Below are 24,625 nucleotides of genomic sequence, written 5' to 3'. Positions count from 1 at the left end.
CAACTTATGGGGCCTATCGTTAAGAGTTCTGAATAAAATTTTCCGACACGAATCGTAAAAAATAATTTTAACAAAAAAATATATCCGATGAGCGCACCTTCTATGTCACCTGCCTAGTTACAAGGTGGTATTCAATAAGCACTTCAATAGCTCGTGGGATAGTTTCTGTAAAGAAACGGTTTTCAAAAAACCATATGAGTATGACAAGCTTCTAGCTGGACATGTTTCTAAACTTTGCAGACCTACGTTCTACCTAACGTTAGTCGTCGGTCTGTACTATTCCTAAAGGGTAAAGTTAGGAAATGTAGGAGCTGGCAAGTGACCAAATGAATCATGCAAGGCATAAATCAGTCTTTGAGGTCAAATTTAGAAGTGCAAAGTTGTGTTGGCATGGCGGAAATATACAATAGCGTGCACCAGGCATACCTTTCTGAATTTTGAGTTTTAGGTCCGGCATCGCCATTAGGCATTTCATCAGACGGGCGGCTTCCAGCGCGAACCTAGGTCTGCGTAAGCCCCGGGTCGAACACTTAACAGGTTAATAAAAATAAAACCAACCACAACTTGCCCCTAGGATTAGTAGAAAAATACGTTGCCTAAAACAAGACATACCAGTCTAAAAATGTGCTCTCACTGAAGGTCAGCTTGCTGTGCTTATAGGCTACAAAACGCTATTAAAAACAGACTGATAAATCACTTACAAGCATCTAAAGCAGACTCATGTTGTAGCAACCAGAACTATGTGATACGTTATGTATATTTGATGTTTGCCTAAAGAAATAGGAATTATGCATTTAAGGCTCGGCCATGAACAATTGGAAAGGCTTAAGCGCGAAAAAACCAACAGTAACTTTATCAGCGGGGGTCTTTCCGAAAGTTGGAAGTAACATCGTGCTAAGGGGATGTCACAACTAATGTAGTTACTGTTCACTTCCATCAAAAAAATCAGCTAGGAAAAAAGTACTATAATAGTCACTCCGATGAAGAGCGTTATACATCTTGCACAGCCTTGTCGATCTTGACGGGGGTAGTTGAAACAACGTCAAAAAAAATCGACGACTAAGGAGTCCTTTGATCTCTCAATAAAACAAAATTTAAAGACGTAAAAAAGGCACGTGTAATGTAGAATAATGAATGGAGCATGCTCACAGTTAGGACTATGATCTGCGTAGACGTTATTATCTGGCAGCGTCACAAAGTAGGTTGCTATAATAATCCAATCCTACAGTATGTATAGAAGGAAAAATTATTACTGCATTTTTAAAGTCCATGTAAGGCTGTCACACTAACGAACAGTCGCGTGTATCTATTTTTAACGTACCACATTCCTTGACACGTAAGAACAGGTGAGAATTCGCTCTTAATTTCTTGCTAGGCCAACAATAAGTTTCATTTTAATTTTCGATCAGCCGCAATCTGACTCCTGGAATATCATTTCTCACCAACTTGTCGTACGAAAGGTTTACGCAAAAGGTCTTAGATTCAATTGTTGCCCGTTCCTGTTTGATTTATTCTCTCAGTGTCATGTCTGTTAACATCTAAGGGTAATTCGGAACGTATGTAAACATGTTTGGGCTTTTCCGTGTCAAAGGGCCCAAATCAATTTCAGTGTAATACATGTTACTATCGCCGAAACTACAAAAGCAAAAGTTGTCAAACTAACCTTGAATACGAAATTCGGGCATATTAGTAACTTTAATCTAGCAAAAACAAATTATCTACTTTCATGATCTATTCTTGATATTAAAAAGCGCTCCATTCGATTTCATCAAAAATGTAAACAATGCAAACCCTTCACATCCATAGGATGTATGCATGTGCAGTATGAAGAGGAGCGAGCAAACCTGACCGATCTTTCTGTTAATTATTTTTTTTCATTATTTGCGGCAACGAGTACGACTGATAGACACGCTTCGTGCGGCATGACACTCTATTGTAATCGAAAATAACTTCAGGAAGAGCATCGCCGCCGCTCGTATCGGTATGAGCAGTTCTTGCACCAGCGGCGCAGCTTCTGCAAACGCTGTTTCAGTCGTTGCTGCAAGCACGACAGAGCCCGTGCTACGTCATTAATGCCGTTGACGGCAACGAGGAAGACGGCTAGCGTGCAAAGGCTTTTTCTCTTTCAAGGCCGAAAACTCCTCGGACCGCTTTCGATTTCAGTGCAAGTCACTTTCGACCCCCTTAAACAGGACTGTTCTGCGTTTCGCTTAGAGCCCTTTTCTCAAGGGCAGCAGGTAACCCCTCTACGCATACACACACTGTTGTCACAATGGCAACCAGAGGATTTGTATCGCATGTTCGCTACCGAAAATGTAAGACTCGCCATTGATGTTGACGTCAGCCGTTTGCTAGGGCGGCGGCTTTCATTCGGTCACCTCCACCGAAAAATCTGCTGAGACGTTCTCCTTGTCGCCGCGGCCCTTACCACTGCTGCCGGTCTCCCTATCAACCGTTTCACAGACGTACAGCCGAATATACATGGATATATTGGCTATCAGTGGACACGTGTGTTGCTGCAAAATACTACTATAGTACCGCATAAAGGTACGTACATATAGGCCGCTGTAATCAAACAAATGCGATTGCAGTAACGACCTATCTACCTGCTAAAATGTTGTTAATCGGAGCGTTGTACCCATTACCATCAGTCTAACAGTTATTACGCTCGTTGAGAAATTATTCATCGTAAAGGTCCTGCTGCTTTGATGTTGCTAACATACTGGGTATTGTCGGCACTATTATTAGTACGTGTGTTATAGCAACAAATACTGCCATAGTGCGATCTAACAAAGTATAGCATCACCGTCGCAAAAAAATTGTGTAACATTAGTCTCAGTTAGTGGTTATTACTCGATTGTTCGCCAGCAAGCGCAGAATCTTATAGCAAGACGTTTACAGGACATGCCTCAATGGACATAGATAGTCTTGCCCTGGGATCGCCTTCGACATGCAAAATCTGGTAATATAAACAGACAGACAAGGCAGTTAGTTGTACGAAAGCCTGCTGCCTGTAGATTAGATAAAGCACGACGATTATCTTGTACACGACGGAGGGCTTCTGTTTTGCTGTTCCGTATGTTCATAGTCTGATCTCTGCCTTTTTCACTACGAGTTGTCTTATTTCTGTGTCGTAGGAGCATGTGTGAAAATCCCGCATTGTCTGATCTGAACGATGTGAGAATTACGCAGATAAAATTAGTTGTACACTTTGGCTCAAACGATGTTTGCTCGTGATCACAAAAATACCATTGGCTAGATGAACAAGTCGGTGTTTTACCGATTGTACCTGAATTTTCCACGTAGTGATGCTCGATGACTGGGTTGTTCACTAAGATTTTTCTAAGCTCTTCTCTAAGCTACCGTTGCTAATGATATGATAGAAATCGTCGTTTTATGTTTCAATGTGAGGTTTGCACGTTTATTTTGGAAATTCTGAAATAAAACCCAATTAGAGGCTAGTGCGTTTATTATTATTGCGTCTTATACGAATACAGATATAACGCTACGAATATATCGTGTGTTCATCTTAATATACGCTGTAGACGATTTTTCTAACACGAATTTTAACCTAACGACAAATTCGCTTGATGCATCTAATTTTAAAAAGTACTTGGATAATGCAAAACCGGACACAACGTACCTATTCGAATTGAGCCTTTGGTTTATTAGAGGCTGCAAAACATGCTGACGTATACTTCAAGCCTAAATGGCTTCGGGAAACTATTCGCATCACAACGACACGATCTGTATATATGTATAAAGAACGGGGGAAAAACAGGGGTGAAACGATGAGCCTTCCTTTTCTTTCTACACATTCGCTAGTCGTATCCGACGTCAAAAAGAAAACATTCAATCACGTTTAAGGTGGCAGTTTTACAATGTCATTGCTGACTATACTACTTCGTAAGTTTACAGTAACTTTGTTTTTTAGGTTTTATGGTTGTTCCTACAGGACTGAAGTTCCTCAGTAAATTCGCAACAGACGCTCCGCTTAGGGTTGTTTCTAAGTGAAGCCATTTGCAATAATCGGCTTCACTTGACCCATTTGAAACAACGTTTCACCTATTGTATGTAATATTAGCTAAATGTAGATTTTTTTCTAGCTTCTGAAATGTTTGGACATGGGTTGAACTGAAGTACAATCTGAACTCTGCGGTGGCTCAAAGGTAGCGCTTGAAAGTCAGACTTTTAGGCAGCATCGCTTCTTAACAGCTTAGTAAAATTACCCATTTTTTTGGGTAACTCATCCTGCAGTTCGCGTTTTGGGTTTATTATTATAAAAGGGCTGAATATTTTTGTACCAAACGACTGCAGATGTGGAATTAATTCAAATAGATAAGCCGGCTTCAGCACAGTCTTAACAACGTAGCGAATAATTATAACAAGAACAAACACAGCCCCACGGAAACCAAACACTTGTTTATTGTTGTGTTGCTTATTGCTGCATCGTCAACAGAAAATTTGAAAATTTTAAACTACAGCGTGAAATTTTGCATGAAAAATGTAGGTTTTCTCGATTCTCGTCTATCTCCCCCCTCAGCTGATATTTATGACTTTAAAGAAAGCTTTTTTCGCATCAGTAGGCTTGTAACAGCGCAACGAATTAAAATGGTTGCTTGTCGAAAGGAAATCTTTTCGATAGCATTAAACAAAGCAGGGCTTATGGTTCGAGAGATGCGCGAGATGGCTTTCATAGGAACTCTTAAAATCATTGAGCGAAGATTGGAAGAATGTTGAAGCAGCGATCGGCCAAATGAAGTTTAGAAGTTCTTAAGTATATTTTTGCGATGATGTGATGTTTAGAATATTGCTTTTAAATAAACGACAGACTCCTTCTGAGTATCATAGCTCGTTTCGGAGTATTTTTCGATACTGTCAACGCTCACAAATTCACATGCTTTCTTAGTATGTCAAAGGAATGCTTCCCGCTCGACGGTTTACGAATGGGAAACAAATAAGGAAGGGCAACTGCTATCACAAAATGTAGCGACAGCTTCTAAACGGAGTGTCGTTGATCGTCCCGTACTGCTGGGTAACCTGGGTTGTCAAAATCACCTACGAACTGATCGGCCCCAGCTTAATTTATTAATTCTCTAAAACGTTTTCTTAATCAACTTTGAACAAAATTTTTCTCAGTTCACTTACTGCTCTGCTATATTGTACAACAACAATAGATCAGATTCTGGTTAGGTAAGTTTTATAAAAGCTTTTTCTTACTAACAAGGGTGTCCTACTCTTTAAAAGGATCATAATTATGTTTATTTATATAACTATTAGAGTACACTTATATATGTCATTATATAGGTTCTTCTATATTTAAGTGCAAGAATTACACACCATTTCAACTTTAAAAGGTTCCTTTCCTCTATTTGACTAACAACTACTGTTAACAATACTTCGCTCGGACAGCGTACGCTTTCCAGTTCAACAAAGGATCTTTATCAACGGTCGCATGATGTGTTATACGCAACTGAACGAAGACGTTTCTTGTTAATCGCACCGAGGCATCTGTCCTCGTCAGATCCTACATGTTATTTCCAACATAGTCCCAGCAGCGTCAGCTAACAATACGAAGAACATGCGGTGCTATATAGCGGCAGCAACAAACGAGCACGCTTCATTGCGCAGCCTAACGAGACTCACCGACAGGAAAGCTCGAAGGCCAAGGATAAGGAAGAAACAATAGACGAGATGATAGAACGCGTTTTGCAAAATCAGCCAACCGATCGACCGACCGATTTTCCCCAGTGCCCCATGCCCGACTCGTTTCCAATGCTACGAAGTAAACTCTAACAATATTACGAAGTTTTTTGTTGGCTCTTAACCGTTGTTTGGCTTTAATCCCCACGTAGTCTTCGGGGTTACGCGGGTGAAGTGTGTACTGTCGGGCGCGTGCGAAACCTCCGAACCATAACGAACTGATGTAGAGCAAAAAATTGTTGAAAGGTGTTGGCTGTAGTGAGGCAACGATACTTTATTAATAGTAGGGGATTTCTATACGCTTTTTCCTTGAGAGATGTGCGCTAAATTACAGCAACTAGTACAACTGTGGCGGTATGGAGCTCTGTTTGCGTTGTATTTCAGAGTGATTGGACGTTGACCGATACCAGGCCGCGATGCTAGAGTGAACTCAGTCAGAAGCTATCAAGTATTAATTAATGACTCCTCTAGATAGTATATGGCGTACTGTTTAAATTAGAATAAAATTTATGTCGTCTTTTTTGTATGCGCGGACAAGAACCGCCCTTATAAACCTGTCTGCTCAAGTATCTGCTGTCTGTTTAGAGATGTTTTGAACTCGAAGCTTAAAGCGCTAGCAGCTCACTTTTAGAATTTCCTTCTCTAAGTTCTTAATCTTTATATTTTTTTTTGTATAGAATTATTGTGAGTGGCACGATATCTTGGCTCGTTAACGTTTTCATGTTGCGAACATGCTACACAGTATATTTCATTCTAATGAATACATCCTGCGTTTGGTAGGTGTTTAGGTGCGATTTTGTGCCAGTTTCCACTTCTGTCGAAAGACGGACGGCGTTCTGCTAGTTCGCAGTTTCGCCACGGGTTATGCAATAACCTACTGTATTTCTTGGGTAAAAGTCTCACCCTTACAATGAAGGTGGGGCAACGTGATTCCGCTAGTTTTTGCTCTTTAGGTTGTAAACACACATAAGAAGTATAGTATCTAGAAAAAAATGAAAATGAGTTGCGAATAACCCTTTCCGCGACCTTCCTTTGAAAGACCTTTGTACCAGCAGAGAAAATTTTTTATATACGCAAAAAACTAAAGACAGCCGGATGACTCGAGACGATTTTAAATAGAATCGAAAATAAGGCGTTTTGACCTTTGCTTCGCTCAATAATATACTAGCTGTTTGAGTCTCGTGATATAAGAATTGAACCTAAGGTCCTTGGGAATTATGTACTATGACCCTTCCTAAAAAAGGACAAAAAAATAAACGTCAAATCGAGATATCAGTACCGTTAATTAGACATTAAGTGTGAGCTTTCCGCTTTATTTATCGATCTCATTTTGTTGTATATTTTACGCGTTCCATAATCTTCGGAAGAACTATTCAAGAGCCGTATGAATACTGGCGACCGCTCAGATCCTTGCTTTTGGCAAGCTAAGGCAGTTCTCAGTCTCGACGGGTGTTTTTCCTACTATGACGAGTTTGAAATTTTTGTTTTTGGGAAGAACTAACTGTGTCCCAATGCCGCTCCAAAACAATAAACAAACAATAAACAAAATAATGATTTCCTTAATTTTTTTTTAAAAGAAAAGCGTAGACTAAAATTTGGGGCTGTTGTCATAGATTCGCACTATTAAACATTTGTAAAAACCTGAGCTTGTATACCGCAGAGCGCACAATTACATTAATACAGCTTTTAACCTCTACGGCATGTTTGTAGACCTATTTACCTCTCATCATACATATCCATGAAAATACAGACACGCTCCAAAAAACGTATCCCTGTTATATCGTTATAACCCTATTACGTGAAAAAATAAATTGAGGCGAAGAATGCAAGCACGATTTAATAAGTAAAAGAGCGTCACCTCGTAATTCTAAACCACTTCCCACAGATCTATTGAGGTATATCTCATCCCTGAAGAGAAGACGCCTAAATGAATTTTTCGGAGAACCAAAGTTTGCAAATATGACTCCGTTTACCAGCCTATACATCTTCCTATTAATTTGTTGTATGTATACCTTTTAATTATTGCGTGTGGAGTTTTTTCTTCTAGAAAAACAATGGATTTTTTTAATGAAAAGTTTCCAGTTTGAAATCCTGAGTACGACGAAGAGTTTAAGTTAAGCCTAAATATGAACTCTTATAAATATTAACTTCGCCTGCATTTTATATTGTTGGGTACTGACACAGCATTATTTTACTGTTTCTCTGAAATAAGTCGCAGTATCTTCGTAAACTCATTGTCCGCTTTAACTGAGACATTAAATTTTTATCGGATTGCAACAATTCCTTCGTAGCTTCGTGCCGATTATCAGAAACGTCAACAGAAGTTGCTGATGTTGCCACAAAGAATACAATTTTGTCTAGAAGGAGTATTTCAGCTACGTTTTAAAACAGCTTACGTTCTAATCTTTTTGTAATTTCAATCAGATGTGATAAAATTCACAATAGTCCATTTTGTTCCATATGAGCTTATACTAAGGCTGACTTCACGACGGCTCTTCATTGTGAGCCTTTAGCAATATATCCGGCCTGTTAAAACTACCAACACTCACACAAAATGATTCAGCCGGATTCATATTTTAGCTCCGATGCTTTTATAACTGATGCATGCCTGATGCATGTTCGTGCAAGACACATTGCTAACTTCTGAAATACTTTGATAATTGAATTTGCAAGAAGCGCGAACTTCTCGTTTTTTTTAAATTATTTTTATTATTATTTATTATTTATTTTTTTTTATTTATTTATTTAAACAACAATAGCCTCCTTTATTCAGACACTTGTGTAGGACGTGTCGTTGGCTAGACCTGCAACAGCACCAAAGGGGGGAGGGGTAACTTTGAACAACGGAATTACGCGTATGTGTACATATCTGTCAAATAACAAATACGAAACTGAGCATGTATCATGATTCAAATGTTTGCGCTATAGTTAACTGAAAGATTGCTTTTTTCAGGCCGAATGTCTGCCATGTAGATTGCATGGTAGGGCCGCGTCACGTTCCAGGATATATCTGTACAACTTAGTAGAAAAGTTCAAAATGACAGAGTTGCCGCAAGACTTCGACATTCACGGTATAATGGAAGAAACCACTAATGCAATGCACATGGGCACATTAAGAACGCCAAACACCTTCATTTCTCGTCATGTTGAAAGGCTTTCTGTGGCCGACTAGGCAGGTTTGATTTAAGCAACGGACGACTCTAACAAGAAAATGGTACCTGCTAATACTCATTCGAACAAGAGGAGTTATAAGTAAAAAAAAGAAATTTGGTAAACACAGCGTACTCGTGCTATGACTGCATTGTTCATACGACCTGACGTCACTATACCTGTTTTCTGCTGTTTTTTTAAAGCAAATTTCATAAAACTTGATTATTTTTAGTCGAAATATCTTGACGAAGCGTGTACTCGTCAAGACATTTCGACAATAACATTAAAACTTTTGAAAAATTTATCGAGGTTAAGATAGCGTATTTTGTCTTGTAACAAACAGTCACCTGAGTGATGCAATAATTACAATATAAGGGACACCACTGCCATTTCTAATATCATCCTCATACTGCCACTATCATTGTCCGAAATTGGTACATAGGGAACCTGATCCTGTACTAGGATGTTTTAAAAGCTTCCAAGCAATCTCTTGCCCACTATGCAATAGCGTGCAGTGTGTAAGAACATAGTTAAGAAAACTTAACATTGTAAATATTGCAAGGGTTTCTTAGAAAACTATAAGAACTTATAATAAAGACATGGAGTGACCACACTCACTTGATATTGATGCTGAGAGATCGAACTTGATAGTTCTCTTCAAAGGATGGAAACAGTTGTGCGATTCGATTCACCTTGGAAGTCCCACATAAACATAGCGTGGTTCCTTTACCAAGATAACAACAAGATAACGTTGTCTGTCAACATATGGCTTAGGAACGATTCCAATGTCGCGTTCCCGATAAACTCCTGTTAAGTCAAATCAAATTCACCTTTTAATGCGCCAAGGGACAAAGATTATCATAAGAATGTAAAGCATGGATCACAGGCAAGTCGTCGAGCATGCTATAAGTGCGATACAAAAATAGTTTGGGTTCACATAACCAATAGCAAATATGCATCTATGTACCCATGATGGTGCAGTGAACATGTGTTGGCCTACCCAACTTAATGACGTTCGATAATTTAGGTTAGCAACCGATATACTTCGCTTCACACTAGAAGCCAATCTTCTGTAGCAACGTTTAACACCAATACCAGATGTAAAACTCTAAACGTTTGTTTAAAGATGTATCTGATCGCTTCTGTTATGTATTATCAATTAAGTTGAATGATGGCTGTTCATCTTTGGCAAACATATATTTAATGTAGGCAATCCGGATAGAGGCTTCACGTGTTAGAATAAATCGGAGGGTAAACTTAGAAGGACGACATAAAGACCACATTTAACTTACGATGTAAAAATACTCCGTGCTTTCTTACTACTTACAACAGTTAGTTGATTTAACATTTACTTATGCCTCAGGAGATTCGACTTCAAAATATTTAGTAATTTTTTCCTACTAAAAAGAACACCTTAGATTAAGTAATGTTAACAAAAGGATATGCTTATTTAATACTTTAACTTGCACTGCATTCGCTTATCCAGAGTAAAGTCTCTAAAGTAATGCCTTACAACGATTTTCAAGCTCTTGCTTGAATCTTTACTAATCTATACGCATATATACTATACGTATATAGACAGAAAAATGAAAAAATCAGTAAAAACGCTACACTATAGAGAACTGTGATACCTTTTATTTTATTTACAAGTCTTCGCCTAAACACCTTCTTTAACTGCCTTTTCTGAGCAGCGCCACCTTCACGGCCGTTCGGATGTCATCCAGGAAATGTCCCCCAAACGCCCCTCTAAGTAGCGTTCGAAACGTTTCTGCTACAGGTGTCAAAGGACCATCGTTCTTTGCAAGTAACATTGCAACACATCGTGGCCTTAGTGAGCTAGCATTGCCTTCAAAAAGAGCCACCCGTGGGTACACCGTCACAACATCACGTTGGTAGAGCATCAAGGATGCGACGAGTCGACCAAGTGAAGTCTCAAGAGGACCAAGTAGCAACATGTGACTCAGCTCGAGACACTGCAAATTTGTCGAAAATTATTACAACGCATCCAACTACCGGTATATACATACCATTTTACTTCTAGAGAAACTTTGTAACTGGCACGTTTGAAGTTTACTTTTGCTGAATTATGTAACAAAGATATACTATACCTGTATCGCAGTATCTAAACTGTGTATCTTATTTACACATTGATGTTTGCAGATCAGTGCGTGAAGAACTGTCCTAGCGGCAACTTCAGTTATGCCTGGCAGTTTCACCGAATTTGTGTGACTCTCGGCAAAACCGTCAGAACGCAACATTGCTGCGAAGTAAGTCGATTCTTGCATCTAAAATCATTGGTAAAGTTTCGCGTTCAGGTTCATCATATGTTAAATCTCTTATTAAGGGTACGCTTACGTAGGTAACTGGAAGACCCAGTTCACTCTAGTCAACGATATTGCCGTTCTTTAGACTACGCAAACAACACATATCGTTATTTATAGAATCTATTTTGTTGTCGCAAAAAAATGCACAATAATGTACTGTGGAATGGATCACGCAAATAAATATCAGGAATATGTTATTCTCCTTACTTACCAGTCGTTTTCTATCAGCTGTTAACATCTTTCCATCATCGAGTTCAAGCGTAACACCTTCAGGGGAATCGGATTCTAAGAGGATTTCCTTAGCGTCACAAACTTTATCGTCAAGTTCAGGTAAGTTCACTTTATCTAACACCAGGCGACAGGTCTTGCCAATTTCCCTTAGAGCACCAACTGCTAACCGAAATCGCGCCTCGATGTCAGCAACGATGCCATCGGACGTTTTTTTGGTTCCACTTTTTAATGTTTCGATTTCCTCTTTATCTTGAGCATTCCCGCCATTTTTAGCCAGTTTTATTAAAAAGCCGTTTTTTCTATCCAACGCTTCAGTGCTAACCTGAAGTATATCGAAGAGAAGGTCCATACCCCCACAATCGAATAACAATGTATACAGTGTTTGGGCATCTCGCACGACAAATGTTAAAGCTAAAGCAGTTTGTTCCTTACACCTCGCAGGGGTATCCCCTACTAAATGACTGGCAATCTCTCCAGAACCCATTCCACCCTCGGCTATTGAAGACAGCTTCTGTAACATCTGGTCCCGAACTGTCGACAGGTAGAAACATCTCGAACAGTCATTCTTCCGGTGTGCTTTCTGCAGGATAGTCAACGTCTCAAGGATACAGTCTTCCTGCAGAAAGTCCCGAAAGAACATCGCATGTTGAACAATCATAACAGCAACCTTCTCAGCACGACTCAGTGATGTCGGCACCGAGGCAATATATCGAAGGAGAGCGGTACACACTCGGGTGGCTTGTTCTGCTAGCAGATCAATACTTCGCGGAAAGGTGTAAATTTCCAGGATACGCAGAACATGATCCACCTGAAAAAAGGGTTTAAAGTAAAACATTATCCGTAGGAGGATGTTCAGGTTTAATACTTCAGTAAGCAAGTCTTAGATTTTTTTAAAACTCAATATGACGCTTTTAAGTATAGTGAGGAGGGGGATGATACGTGAGTTGTTGAGTTCGATGAATGTTCGTAGTTGAGTCTTTCAAGCGGTGCCCTCGCGAAAAGTTTACTGTCGAAACGCTTTCTTGACACGAAAAACTCACGAGTAAGGTTTTTGGACCAAAACAAACTTCGCAGGTCTTTACAAAAGTAAGTTGGGTCTAAAGATCCAGTCAATATTCTCTCTGGCAATTACACGAGGAACGTGAGCTGAACCACTTTTGCGAAATGCATTATCGCGATTTTTTGCCTAGCTCACCTTAACTTCTCACCCTTATATGTCGAGGAAACCTAAGGTTTCGTCCATAGTAGATATCCTGCACACCTTGAGCGTAGTGTGCATGTATTAAAAGAAAGGCATTCTAGTGTCTCTGCCGTCCGGAGTATTAGCTCCCTGTGTCGTCGAAACAGCGCATGTATCGACTTTATTTATAATAACGATTTTTTAAAGCACAATCGTTACGATGGAATCGTACAATGCGCGGCAAACATACTGCATCTTTAAAGATTTTTTTGCACACTCCTGTGCAAAGCTTGAAAATAAATGATTTTATATAGATCTGGACCCCCGCCTCTCAGGCACCCAAAAAAAGAAGTCGTTAACACGACGACTGAGGGTACCTTAATATCCGCACGCTTCTATTTCTTGCCGATCATAACAATTGAGTCTGTTATATTATACTATCTAGCGTATGCTGCGCAAAGACTTTGCCATGCAGTCGTATAAAACTTAGACGCTTCAGATCTACCGACTACGGGATTACTCATCGAAAAATAGTTGCAACGCGCTTTACTTTTTTTTAATCAAAAATCATTTCAGCTGACCCATATCGACAAGCGAAACTGCTGCATATGAGCATAGGAGAATTTTGCGCTATTTATGAACAACCACTTTATTAAAATAATTGGAGGATTTCGGTGTACTCGGATTGTTTTTTCTTCAATGAATGGTTCATTGTTTTCGATACAGATACATGTTGGCCGCAAAGATACTGCATGAAAAGCTTCGTGGCCATGCAATTTCCTGCGGGGCACCGTATCATGAGCTTAACACCGCCCAACTTTTTTCAGGTGATGCTTAAATCATGCTTTCAGGTGATGAAAAAGCAAAGTCTATATAGCTAAGCCCTTCGTAATTGAAAAGCTAAATTAGTGTTCCCGACAAGAAATCTTAATAATTACACCCAATTCATGTAACAAAGATTTTGAAAAACATATGTTCTTTTTTGAGCTTGTAAAGGTATCCTTGAAACGGTAACCTAATTAAAAAAACAGCAAACATCGCCATTCGTAATACAATCTTGATATTCTGCCTATCCGATAAACTAGTATTACTAACTACAGTTCGAAATTAATATATTAACAATAAATAACCTTTTCCACATAGTTTTCCAAACATCCCTTCTATATATATGGGGCCGTGTATTACTTTGGAAACTTATGCTTTCTATACCATTATATCTTTAGGTGCAACAATTTCGCTTTTCCCTGCTTCACTGATTCTCCGTTTACATGCAGCAGTTTTTCCAATCGTTCTCTCATTTTTGTCAGTATTCCTGTAAAGAAAATGCATGTTACAAATTGTATGTCTTCTAGACGCATGTGAGCTGCGAGATCGATGAATGTATCGAGTTCGTATGCGGTTTAATGGTATTAGAAAAATACCTATTTTATATTATACACAATTCCAAATCGATTTTGAAATGGATCTTTTAGCGTCATAACTTTTGGCGGTAGCTTTCTGTGATCTTATTGGAAAAAAAATTCGTTTACAAACCCCAACTACTTCAAAGATAGTGTTCTCGCATCGGGACATCCTGCATTTGTCAGATTGAATATTAATCGATACGTAATAGATCTCTTAAATAATTTAGACAATTTGCAACGGCGATAATCGAGAATGAAAATGCAAGTATATCGAGCGCCAACAATAGATTGACGACTTCTTACAGGTCAATCGTTTATCAACAAAGCGATACTGAGATCTTTACTACCATTATCACTTATCTTATGTTTAACTAAAACAGGACCCCACATAAAAACCCATTTTAAACATTATTACAGCTTCATAATTTTATTTTCTGTACCTTTTTTTTTCGCTTTCCTGACGGCGTATTTGACGACGATGCAATTTTTCACTGGCAATTCTAAAACAGTTGAAACTCTTCTCCTCCCCGTCATCTTCGTGGTCGGACGATGAACTTCCAGGTGTGCTACCATAAACTGGTGAATAGGCCGCGTCCTATAGTTTTAGGCGGCAAGATATATTGCTTTCTTATGGAAACATTTTTATAGTGTAAATATAATAAAGTATATACTGCAAAAATCGTTTTTGTGCCAGACGCTTTCCCTTCTGTAACTTCCATCATCTTATTATACTATATATATATATATACTTTTGTAATTTTGTAGGCTTTATATGTAATACATTTCTTTATTGACAGGGAGTATGTTAGTGTTTTATATTGTGTCTAAGTAGAAAATGCAAATCGTTATGTCGTACTTGTGACCTTTAAATCATTAGATCAATTCACCTAAAGCGCATTACACCATCTGTAGTACGATCAACTTTCTCAACAACTTCAAACGAAGAGCCGATTGAAGTCAAACATGTAAAATGCAATTATTCCCTACTTTTCATGTTAATACCTAATTATTTTAATTTTATTTTCTCTTAGCGTCTATCCCACAACCGCTTTTTAGATTAAAGCCATTTACAAGTTCCACCATTGACGAAGCCAGTAAAATTTAGAGCTAGAAACGCGTTCATTATACCCCGCCTCGGTCTTATATAAATTTGTTATAATCATCCTATAAAAATTCTATTTACTGATTTCGTACCTGGCTTGCGTCATCTTCCGTTCGACATGGACTCGTGCTTCTACTACCTAAACTTAGAGGACTTCCCGTAGAACTATGCTCGTCAAAATCAGGCATGGCTGGTGGGCGCGACGAGCGAGGTGACATCCCAGAGTAACCTGGCAGGCCCACGTAATCGCTACGATAGTATATATATATAAGCGTCATAGAATATGGAACAACAAAGTTAGACACCTGTTTATAGGTAATCATCATAATAATAAACTATGACTTACTTTTACAGGCCATATTACTCAATTTTCAGAAAAGCATGTTTTATATTTGTTCCTTTTGTTACAAATAGTAGACAAAAATGTAATTTACATGATTTACTGTGTATAATGACCTTGTTAACTGATATCGGTGTCCTTCGAAAACCATCGAACTTATAAAAACATTCCTTCAGCCCTCTCAAGGCTTTCACGTGTTGTTACCTTTTAACTTTAAAGTATCTCCTAGCAAGTGATAGCATTTGTGAATAAGCAGTATTTATTTGATAAAAGTTTAAATCTTATTTGATAAGTATACCGCAAACGATTACATTACGATACTATATAATTTAACGGTTTAGTTACAACGACTGTGAACCGCACGTATGCGGTAGATTCTAACAAATTTTCAGGGATGCACATCTAAAGTAGAACGGCCATCAGCTGTCAGTCTCGGCCTGGCCACGACCCAAGCATTTTTGAAATCTTTGGACAAACAGACTGATATATCGGACTAACTTACCTGTACTCTTCATTAGCGCCAAGCTCGTAGTTGAAAGCAAGACTTCTAGCTTGCATGATTTCTAGATAACTAGGTGAATTTAAGCAAAATAGTTTCGGACGCTTTGTTTGAGATTCTTCGGTATTACACTCGTGGTCAGATCTGCAGGCAGAGTAAATAACAAAGAGTGGCTCCTCTAATGCTTGCTTAAGCTACGAGGAACTTATATCTCTAGGCGTACATAACAATCCAGACTTATTTATTTTATTCGGATTTACCAGATGTATTTAGTGCAATATATGTCTGTTGTGCATAATAAAGGGGATCAATGTGAACTGTCCCTCACCCGACCGAAGCTACTGTTTCCGTGTCCGTCGTACTCAGGATGCCCGTTTCATGTTCACCCGATTGTCCCGATAAACAGCTCGAGCGGTCTGAGAGTACTGTATTGATTGCACCGAGCACGGATTAAAACTACGTATTATGAAGAGAATTATGACATTCATAAAACAATCCGTGTCGCTTGTCGACTGACCGGCAGGCATTGTTTGAGCGAGAATTTTGCTTATGACAAAACCATTAAGAAGCTGTACTCAATATAGGTGAACAGACACTTACTTTCATGCTTATTGCTGACTGAACCAAGTGGCTTAGCGACAGCATCTTCTCCAGTTTCTCCATTATTACTTTCAGCGTCGATTTGGTGGTCTTGCGCGTTCTCCTTAGTGTACTTTTCCAAATAGGACACTAAGGCTTCGAGCAGGTGCAGTCGAACCAACTCCGCTAAAGCGGTGTCGTCATGTCTAAGCATAGCGTTGTAGAATGGATAACACAGGTATTATTGTTATTTGTCGTAAGTGAGATGTTTTGTCTTTACGATACATAGAAGGTTAGCCAAGCAACGTATCATCGAACTACATATTTTACAGTATGGAGTTTTTTTTTTTAAGTCCCAACTTCTAATTAACATAGTGGTACGATGAAATGCACTGTTCAAACTGGTTAAGTCATGCGGTGATTTAAAAGCCAGGTACCGAAATAGGGTTGTTCAGTGTGTCGCATTACGATTAGCACTAATTGATGGAATTATATTCATAATAATACGGAGATGAACAGAGTTTCCCGAGAAGTTTGATTTTTCTTGAGAAATAACTACTAAAACATATGTAGTAATCTTTGAAAGGTCTAAGTGGCCCAACTGAAGCTTGAATTATTTATTTACCTACCTATAGCTCATTAATGTATAGGTGGCATAAGTCCATAGCTTCTTTTTCTCAGGAGCGTTAAGAACAGCTACCAGTTGCGACAGGCCTCCAGAGTCCCTCACTCGTATCAAATTGTATGGCTCTTTACATAACCGACATAATGTGATGAACACCGCTTCCCACTCTAAAATTCAACGATAAAAGAAAACCGCTTAAGTTCCAATTATTCCGTGTTCCAAGAATCTATTGAGCCTCTTTGTGAAAAAATTGTAATTTCATTTTCACGTAAGTTTTACAGAAATTCACAATCAATTGATTCCTCATCAGCTTGCTTCGACGTTTGTTGATTAAACTCTTTACTTTATTTTAGTCTATGAACTCATCGCGGCACCTGATAGAGTTAAATGGATCCAATTAGAAGAAGCTGTTCTGAGGATTAAAAAAATTATTTACATAAGGATCACCTCAGCTTAGCGTACATGTTGTCCTAAACTTTTCATACGAGACCATTTTGCAAATATTGATAATATCATTAGGTATAATAATATGTAATATTTGACCATCCTATGTTCTCGAATATCTTAACATTGATCGCACAAACTGTAAAATATATTTGTAAATAAGTAGCTAACAAAGTTACAACAATACATCGAGATTAGAGTTTATGATAAAAGTTCCAAAGTTAATAAGTTTAATACATACTGCCGTCCGGTAGCTTCTTATTGGAATCTTCGGAATTGCTGGCTAATCTGGTAACAATTTTCACGATTATTCCCGAGCTTCCTACATCGACCAGCATTTCATCCAGCTGAGCGATATTCACCATCGTGAAAAGAGCACTATTCATAGAGCTACTCAAATCGACTAACATCGGAAATGCACCACTATCTTTCACCTACAAAAGTGCATGAAAAAAGAGGTATTTTGTTCACTGAATCCTCTTTTTTTGCTTTATAATAAATTGTTTTTGGTACGGTTTTGGTTTGGGTGGTACGGTGGTACGGTGCGGGCAAACATTCACAAGAAAAATCAAGACTTATTTTATATATATATAAAATTAACTGCTATACTCAGATGTAACAGCTTAGGGATAAAAGAAATTATTTTTGTTCGAATAATAAAACAACTTAATATCAAGATAGTTCCATATCCATCGATCGATGGATCCATGATACCTGCTTGGCCGTTATCAGTGTACATTTGTGAGTGAGTCTTTCAAGGGCCTCAGTGCATGGCTTTCTTAAAGGTTCAGCAACCATCAACAGAATCCGAGCGAGCGCAGCGACACCACCAAAAGAAGCGATACTTTCTCGGTACGCCGATGTGCCTCCAAGAACACGCAAGGCACGCATTGCGGTGGCCTACGCCAAACGCAGAAAAATTAAGTCAGAGGTCAATATTTAATAATATATTTATTAATTTTTAGTTTATTTAGTAATATATTAATACAATTAATACACAATAAGGCGGCATACTGCATCAACCGTACGGTCTTTGTACCTAATGACCTCTGCCTTCTAATAGTGGTATATTGGAGTTACAGTGTTACAAGATGAATTATATAAAGAATATGCTCTTAACAGAGCGTACTAGTATGTTTATCACAAAATTAACCATCGAGAAAGCATTTAATCATATCTGACGTTCTTGTTAGGAATTAAATTCCCAGCCAGGCGAAATTATCGTACAATACCTGGGAATCCTTGGATTTGGTAGTATTGAGGAAATCAACGATTGCATGAACACTTCCTTGAATTTGGTGCACATAATGAGCTCCTCGCGCACTTAAAGCCGTATTGGCTAAAGCTCGGCATGCCCTGTTTCGTATCGAATCTTCCGCGATATTTGTAAGAATACGTACTGGACAACAGTCGATGAATAACACGTAGCCATGCAAAAATAAACGCAGTAAGAAATGAGCCAAATGTTTTTATTTTACTGAAATTTATACCAGTGGATTTAATGGCGAATGGTGCTTGTTTGTGGAAGTTTCTCAGCTGAATTCATGATCGCTATAAAAAAAAGTGAGTTAAGTCTCACTAAATTCGCTATTTAGCTCTTATAAAAAAAAAACTAGTATTATTGGAACTTCCCACTATTTAGTACATTATGGCTATACGCTGTGTGATAGGACTTTTATATATATATAGAAGTTGAAGAATCATTGCCTTTGATTTTGTATCATTCGTACATTATTCATTCATAATTACCCTTAATGAATGCCCATTGGATCATTTATATATAAAGGACGCGCTTACTTACCGATACTGGTGACCCCGTTACTTTCAAGCACTTCAGCGCGTACCCGCGCATGGACAAGGCAGTTGGCAAGCACGCTGAGGGCAAGATCAGCCACTCGTGGCTTTTCAATATAGTGCAAAAGCGATGAGACGCCACCCAACCTTTGGAGATCTGTCACTAAAGATGGATCACGCTTCATCGAACGACCAATAATCTGAATAAAATCGTAGATGAAGATAAGTCTAGCCGATAATAACTTTAAATTTACTCCGTAAAACGGCGACTTCGATACGAATGCGATAGGAGGCAAGTTTAATTATGTTAAACATGAACACGTGCAATGGCAAAGATCACAAACTATAAAAAAGTAAATAAATGAGACTAATCCAAAGGACTAGCTTTATAACATATGAAAGGTGGTGTAGTTGAAACGTTCCTGTTCTTACCTGAAGCGCTCTAAGCAGGCGAGGAAGAGGCAACTGACGGGTGCTCAACGCTCTCACTAATTCCTCAAAAGATGGAGCAGGTTCTCGCGTTACGGATGCCATTTCGCCTAAGAGTCAAATAGGTCTAAAGAGAAAATTGAACGCAATAAATCGCAATGTTACCATTAATATTTTGTGGACGTATTTCTATCCTAAGGAGGGATGCGGCCTCATTGATTCCATCGTCTTATACTACTATTTACACTGTACTCTTTAGAAGTCATCGTCATATAAATAACCCTATTTCTCACGCAAATTTTCCAACTTTTATGTGTCGTCATGTAAGTTGAACTTTGTCACATAACTCACACAAGCGTTACTGCATAAGCTTCAGAAGTAAGTTCAAAGATTAGAAAAATTTTTTTCACAAAAATAAAACAACAATAGCTATTTATTACCGATAGAATGCATGAAAAAAGATTTTTTTTCTTGATGTTTATATAGGTTCCATTAATGGTTCCTCTTTTAGAAGCCACGCCGAATTGTTTCGTGTTTATAGTAAATAGCAGTTATTTCTTAGCGACGAAACTCCGTGCTCTAAATTGTGGTAAGTGTGTACTCAATACAGAGACCCCATAGGCAACTTTTCTGATTTTTCTCTGCATCTACAAATCATTCCTGGCTTAAAAAATGAAGTTAACTTATATAGTTGTTGTCTATATACTATTCTTGAAATCGATCATATCAAGTACGTGTTTTAAGTTTCATTTTGCTAAATACAATATAATAACATAACGTACGCAACATAAATACTAGGTAATAAATAGATAAATACGCTAGTTGTTAGTTTGCTAATAGTTTAATGGATGGTTTTTTCTGTCAAAAGTGTCTTCGGTGTTACACACGATCAAATGCGCAAAGAGACTCATGCTAATACGCACGGCACTCACATTCATGCAAAGCAAACTTTTGGGTTTACATTAAGCAACCCTTTAGAAAGTTCTAAAACGGGTCTCGATTATAGTCACACAAAATAAATCTTAAATATGGCAAGCGAGATCGTAAGGCCCCGAGTACGTTTTTGCTGCCTCCTCATTGCAAAAAGCCATTTCACAGCTTAAAGTAAGACATATTTTATGGTGTCCATAATGTGGGCGGGCTATATACTTTCCTTTGTAAAGTTCTATATTGGTTGACTGACGGGCGTTTGTGATTGTTATTCAAGGCGCATTCTTGTCACTGAATAGTCCATCTGAACAATAATACAATATAGAGCTCAAAATTTATAAGACAGGCTCTATTCTACTAACTACTTTCGACAGCCCTCTTCTTTCACAAATCCACTCTGTGATCAGTGGAGCCATCAGCTGTGCGGTCCCGTTCGACGAAAAGGAAGCTTCGTATTGTGGCCACCAGAGCGGCGCCACTAGATCTTTCGTGCAATCTACCAAACGTCACCCATTGGTTGAACTGTTGGAAATGACCTATCGACCTGGACCTGTATAATTGTATTTGCCGAAAAATGTTTATACTTTCGAAAAGTGCCTTATTTACGAATGTATGCATTATGAATGTTTTGCAGAAACTGTAAGGTAGGCTCCTCTGTTATTATACTATCATAATGATAATAATAACTAATTAATGATTATTACCAAAAATAGGCAGATGCATCGCTTTACTCACTCGTGCATTTCGCGCCCTTTTGAATAAGTATTATTGGACTTCTCACAAATCCGTAAATAGGGTAGGAAGTTATTAAAGCGGCTTGCTTTGCATGCTAAATGCCAGCTAAATTGCTAAAATTTCGCCAGATCTGTGTTTAAAACCTAGATCAATTGACACTATGAAATATTTGTTTTATAGAAATGGTGATAGTCCAACAGGGTAATAGGTACATGCACTCGGGCTGCCGAGAAAGAAAATTTCTCTTATAAAATTACTGTACTTTAAGATACTAGCTACAAGCTTGATTAGACGTTATTTGATTCTTGGCAGGTTTCTAATAAATAATAAGATATACCATATCTATAATAAGATTATAGATATGGTATATCTTATGCTATAGCTGCGAGTTGATGTTCTTAGCATGTTCAATAACTGTAATGCAGTTAGATCTACGTAACACCATTTTGAAACCAGTGTCTATTAGTTTCAAATACTATTATTAACTACTACAATTATTGATAAACTAGCGGTTTGTATTTCCGCTATAAAGGGCTGAGCCTTTCAAAATACTTCAATTCTGCCAGCTTTCATGACTTTAATGCAAAACCAGTTCGGGGTCAATAACTGCAAACGATCATTCCCAGATTGCAGAATGCATTTACTCGTCTGGGACGAGTATGACACTAGATCGAGTATATTGGGCCGGCCCAAGAAACTTTAACCTGTCCATAAACGTTTCACTGTCGTTCTGGGCCATTAGAGTAATCCGCTAATCCGAAAGGAAAGTCTGTAAGCCCTACCTGTTAAAACTATTCACCGCTGTGCACCAGCCATTTCGACATGATCGATATAGTAATAGACAGAAGGTTATTTTTCGTTGCAGAAGCTCAAAGCGTTGTTGTTGCATTGAGCTCTTTCAAATCAACCGGTAAAACAGTCATTCAATACAAGGCATGGTGACACTGGCCAGACAAGCAGATGTATTCATCCAATGATAAACCATCACACAATTATGCCCTACATGTTTTATCAGATAAACGAACAATGGTTTCTTTTATTGCAAACTATTTACACCATCGATTCTGATAGCTTGCACAATACATGCTACGCTTTGGAGTGCTTCTTGTGCATATGAAACAATCAAAGTTTGCACAATTGAAAAACACAGTGGTCATTTGCCCGCGATTCCGACTAGAAGCGCGAATATACACTAGACAAGCACACAAAAACCCAAGTATCCTCTGCTTTCACGCAGCTCATACAGCGGATGCTGCAGTCATAGATCACACCTCTGTTTTGTGCAGCACCTACATCACAATAGCCTGCAACACTCTATTCATGTCTTTGCTCCATTTTTCTGTCGTCTGCTCATATTTTCAGCCGCTACGAAAATGCTCCTTTTCTCGTATAGCACATGTGTAGGGTACGCCTTCTCAAATTAGACTCTAAACATGACACAGCCATCACAATCTTCACACTCTTTCTTTTTCTTGTCGCACAAAGAATAGTAGTACTTCCCGTTGTCACCGCAAACTCTGGAGGTGCTACTAATGGCTGGCCAGCCGCGTTAGCTGGTTCGATTGTTCGTCCGTCGGCGCATGCTTGTCACTCTATATACCGCTCCCGGCTGTACGCGCACCATAACAAAACCTCTCGCCTCTTTCTTCACCACCGTGTGACTATCAGCCGCATGTCTTCCTACTTGCTTGCCTTTCTGTCTTCTTATTCTCATACCGCTGCTGTATCTGCGGCCGCAACTGCGGCTGTCGCCTATCACACCCGGAAACCGCTCGCAGCATTGCTTCAACTGCCGCGATTGCTGTTCCTACTACTTTATACTGGTGAAATAGTGAGTGTACATCGTCGAGTTCCGCTGCCGTGCGTTCCTTCACTTTGTAACGAGTGTTAGCGCAGGAACGAACCACATAGCGAGCGCCACGACACGCAGAGGGGGTATCAGTGCCATCACAGTAAAGCGCATAGGACCGCTAAGAAACAGCAACGACAACCGAATCAGTCGGGCTGTTGACTGATTGGTGCGTTGCAGTTGAAGCAGCAGCTCAGGCGCGAGTCCGTTGCCTGTGTGGCAGCAGCGTTTTGCCAGCGGTACAAGCAATAGCAGCAGACTCGTCAACGCTCTAGCGACGGACGGCCAGACCCTGACCATCAGGAGCGAGCAGCAACAGCGCCAGCCGCCGCCGCTGCCGGAGTGCTGAGACTGCTGCTGGCATATAGTGTGTCTATATACACGATAACTGGCTAAGCAGAAACACGGTATTAATTTTGCTGGTACTACCTTCCGGTCGCATTGTCCTGTCGTCTCGCGTCTACTGTAAGGACAGGCTGTGCTTACGGAAACAAGCCAATAAACAGCTATATACACACACTTCGTCTGTCTTGAAGCTTTGACTGTATCAAAGATTCTGGTACGAGAAATCCTGTTAGTTTCGAGACGAAGACGTCAACTCAAACGAAGCAAGAAACACTTCGTCGAGCGCCGTCTTTTCACCCCCGCAAACCGATCTGCTTGTTGAGTCTCGTTGAAGTTAACCCAGAGATCATTTAGCAGCTCGAAGGGAAGCTTGTTGCTCGGTGTGTCATTTTGTCCATGTGCTTATGTGTACCTATGGAGTGTCGCGCTGACGGTGGCGGAAAGTAATCGAACGCACATCATGATGATAAATCTCTACCGGCCTTTCCAGTCTCGGCTGGTCCCGGCTCGTCGACTAGTGACCGTTTAACTGTGGCCTCAGTAAGCCGTATATCTTAGTGTACGTGTCTAGATTATCAATATCGTTGTCATCGTCCTACCGATTGTGATCGTCGTCGCGTTTTTAGCGTCCAAACCGTTATCGGTTTAAGCGCTGACTCCGTAACCGTGGACCGCAGTCCAGCGCACAGAAACAGTAAATGTAAAGCAGTCCATGTAATCGTTACCGACCCATTAACTGAAAGGGGTCCGGTTCTTGTCTCCATGTAACAAAGGCGCCGCTGCACTTCGCTGGGGTCCGGGTGCATCCAGTAGCTAAGAGAGCACAGTTTGCGACTGTCATTGTGCAACAGTGAGCTAATGTTCGTACTCGCGTGCTCTCGTCGTTCAGCGAGGCGTAGCCAGCCCGTTCCGAACGCTTCTGTGTGAGGAAAATGTTTGTTATATAAAAGAGCGGACAAAAAA

At 39.4% G+C, this 24,625-nt stretch overlaps 1 protein-coding gene and 1 long non-coding RNA gene across 20 annotated transcripts in view; one reads left to right on the top strand and one right to left on the bottom strand.

The window, feature by feature from the left end:
* LOC111243527 (uncharacterized) overlaps positions 1–24,625 on the bottom strand; it is a 43,002-nt gene that overhangs the window by 15,699 nt on the left and 2,678 nt on the right. For 11 of the 17 annotated variants that reach the window (XM_086977886.1, XM_086977906.1, XM_086977849.1 and 8 more), the window contains 16 exons: positions 19,807–19,930; positions 19,382–19,574; positions 18,813–18,979; positions 18,295–18,480; positions 17,822–18,014; positions 17,141–17,303; positions 16,533–16,717; positions 16,261–16,357; positions 15,936–16,076; positions 15,186–15,342; positions 14,432–14,586; positions 13,798–13,900; positions 11,389–12,216; positions 10,962–11,138; positions 10,485–10,826; positions 9,472–9,660 (listed from right to left, as the gene is read on the bottom strand). In XM_086977886.1, coding sequence (XP_086834012.1) covers positions 10,524–10,826; positions 10,962–11,138; positions 11,389–12,216; positions 13,798–13,900; positions 14,432–14,586; positions 15,186–15,342; positions 15,936–16,076; positions 16,261–16,357; positions 16,533–16,717; positions 17,141–17,303; positions 17,822–18,014; positions 18,295–18,480; positions 18,813–18,979; positions 19,382–19,574; positions 19,807–19,908 — 3,150 coding nt within the window. In that variant the 5' untranslated portion in view covers positions 19,909–19,930 and the 3' untranslated portion in view covers positions 9,472–9,660; positions 10,485–10,523. The other 6 variants (XM_022789244.2, XM_022789238.2, XM_086977844.1 and 3 more) reach the window with 6 other exon arrangements.
* Positions 2,135–11,120, top strand: LOC147758870 (uncharacterized). Of its 3 annotated transcripts, none has more exons than XR_015319472.1 (3): positions 2,135–2,547; positions 10,545–10,868; positions 11,014–11,120. It is a non-coding gene; the product is annotated as an uncharacterized LOC147758870 (long non-coding RNA). The 3 variants fall into 3 exon arrangements; XR_015319473.1 differs by lacking the exon at positions 2,135–2,547 and adding an exon at positions 2,590–2,962; XR_015319471.1 differs by lacking the exon at positions 2,135–2,547 and adding an exon at positions 8,501–8,774.

The sequence above is a fragment of the Varroa destructor genome, unplaced genomic scaffold (genome assembly GCF_002443255.2).
Source record: "Varroa destructor unplaced genomic scaffold, Vdes_3.0 BEIS01000001.1, whole genome shotgun sequence".
In the NCBI taxonomy this organism is placed as follows: Eukaryota; Metazoa; Arthropoda; class Arachnida; order Mesostigmata; family Varroidae; genus Varroa; species Varroa destructor.
This window is presented reverse-complemented; position numbering and strand designations above follow the sequence as displayed.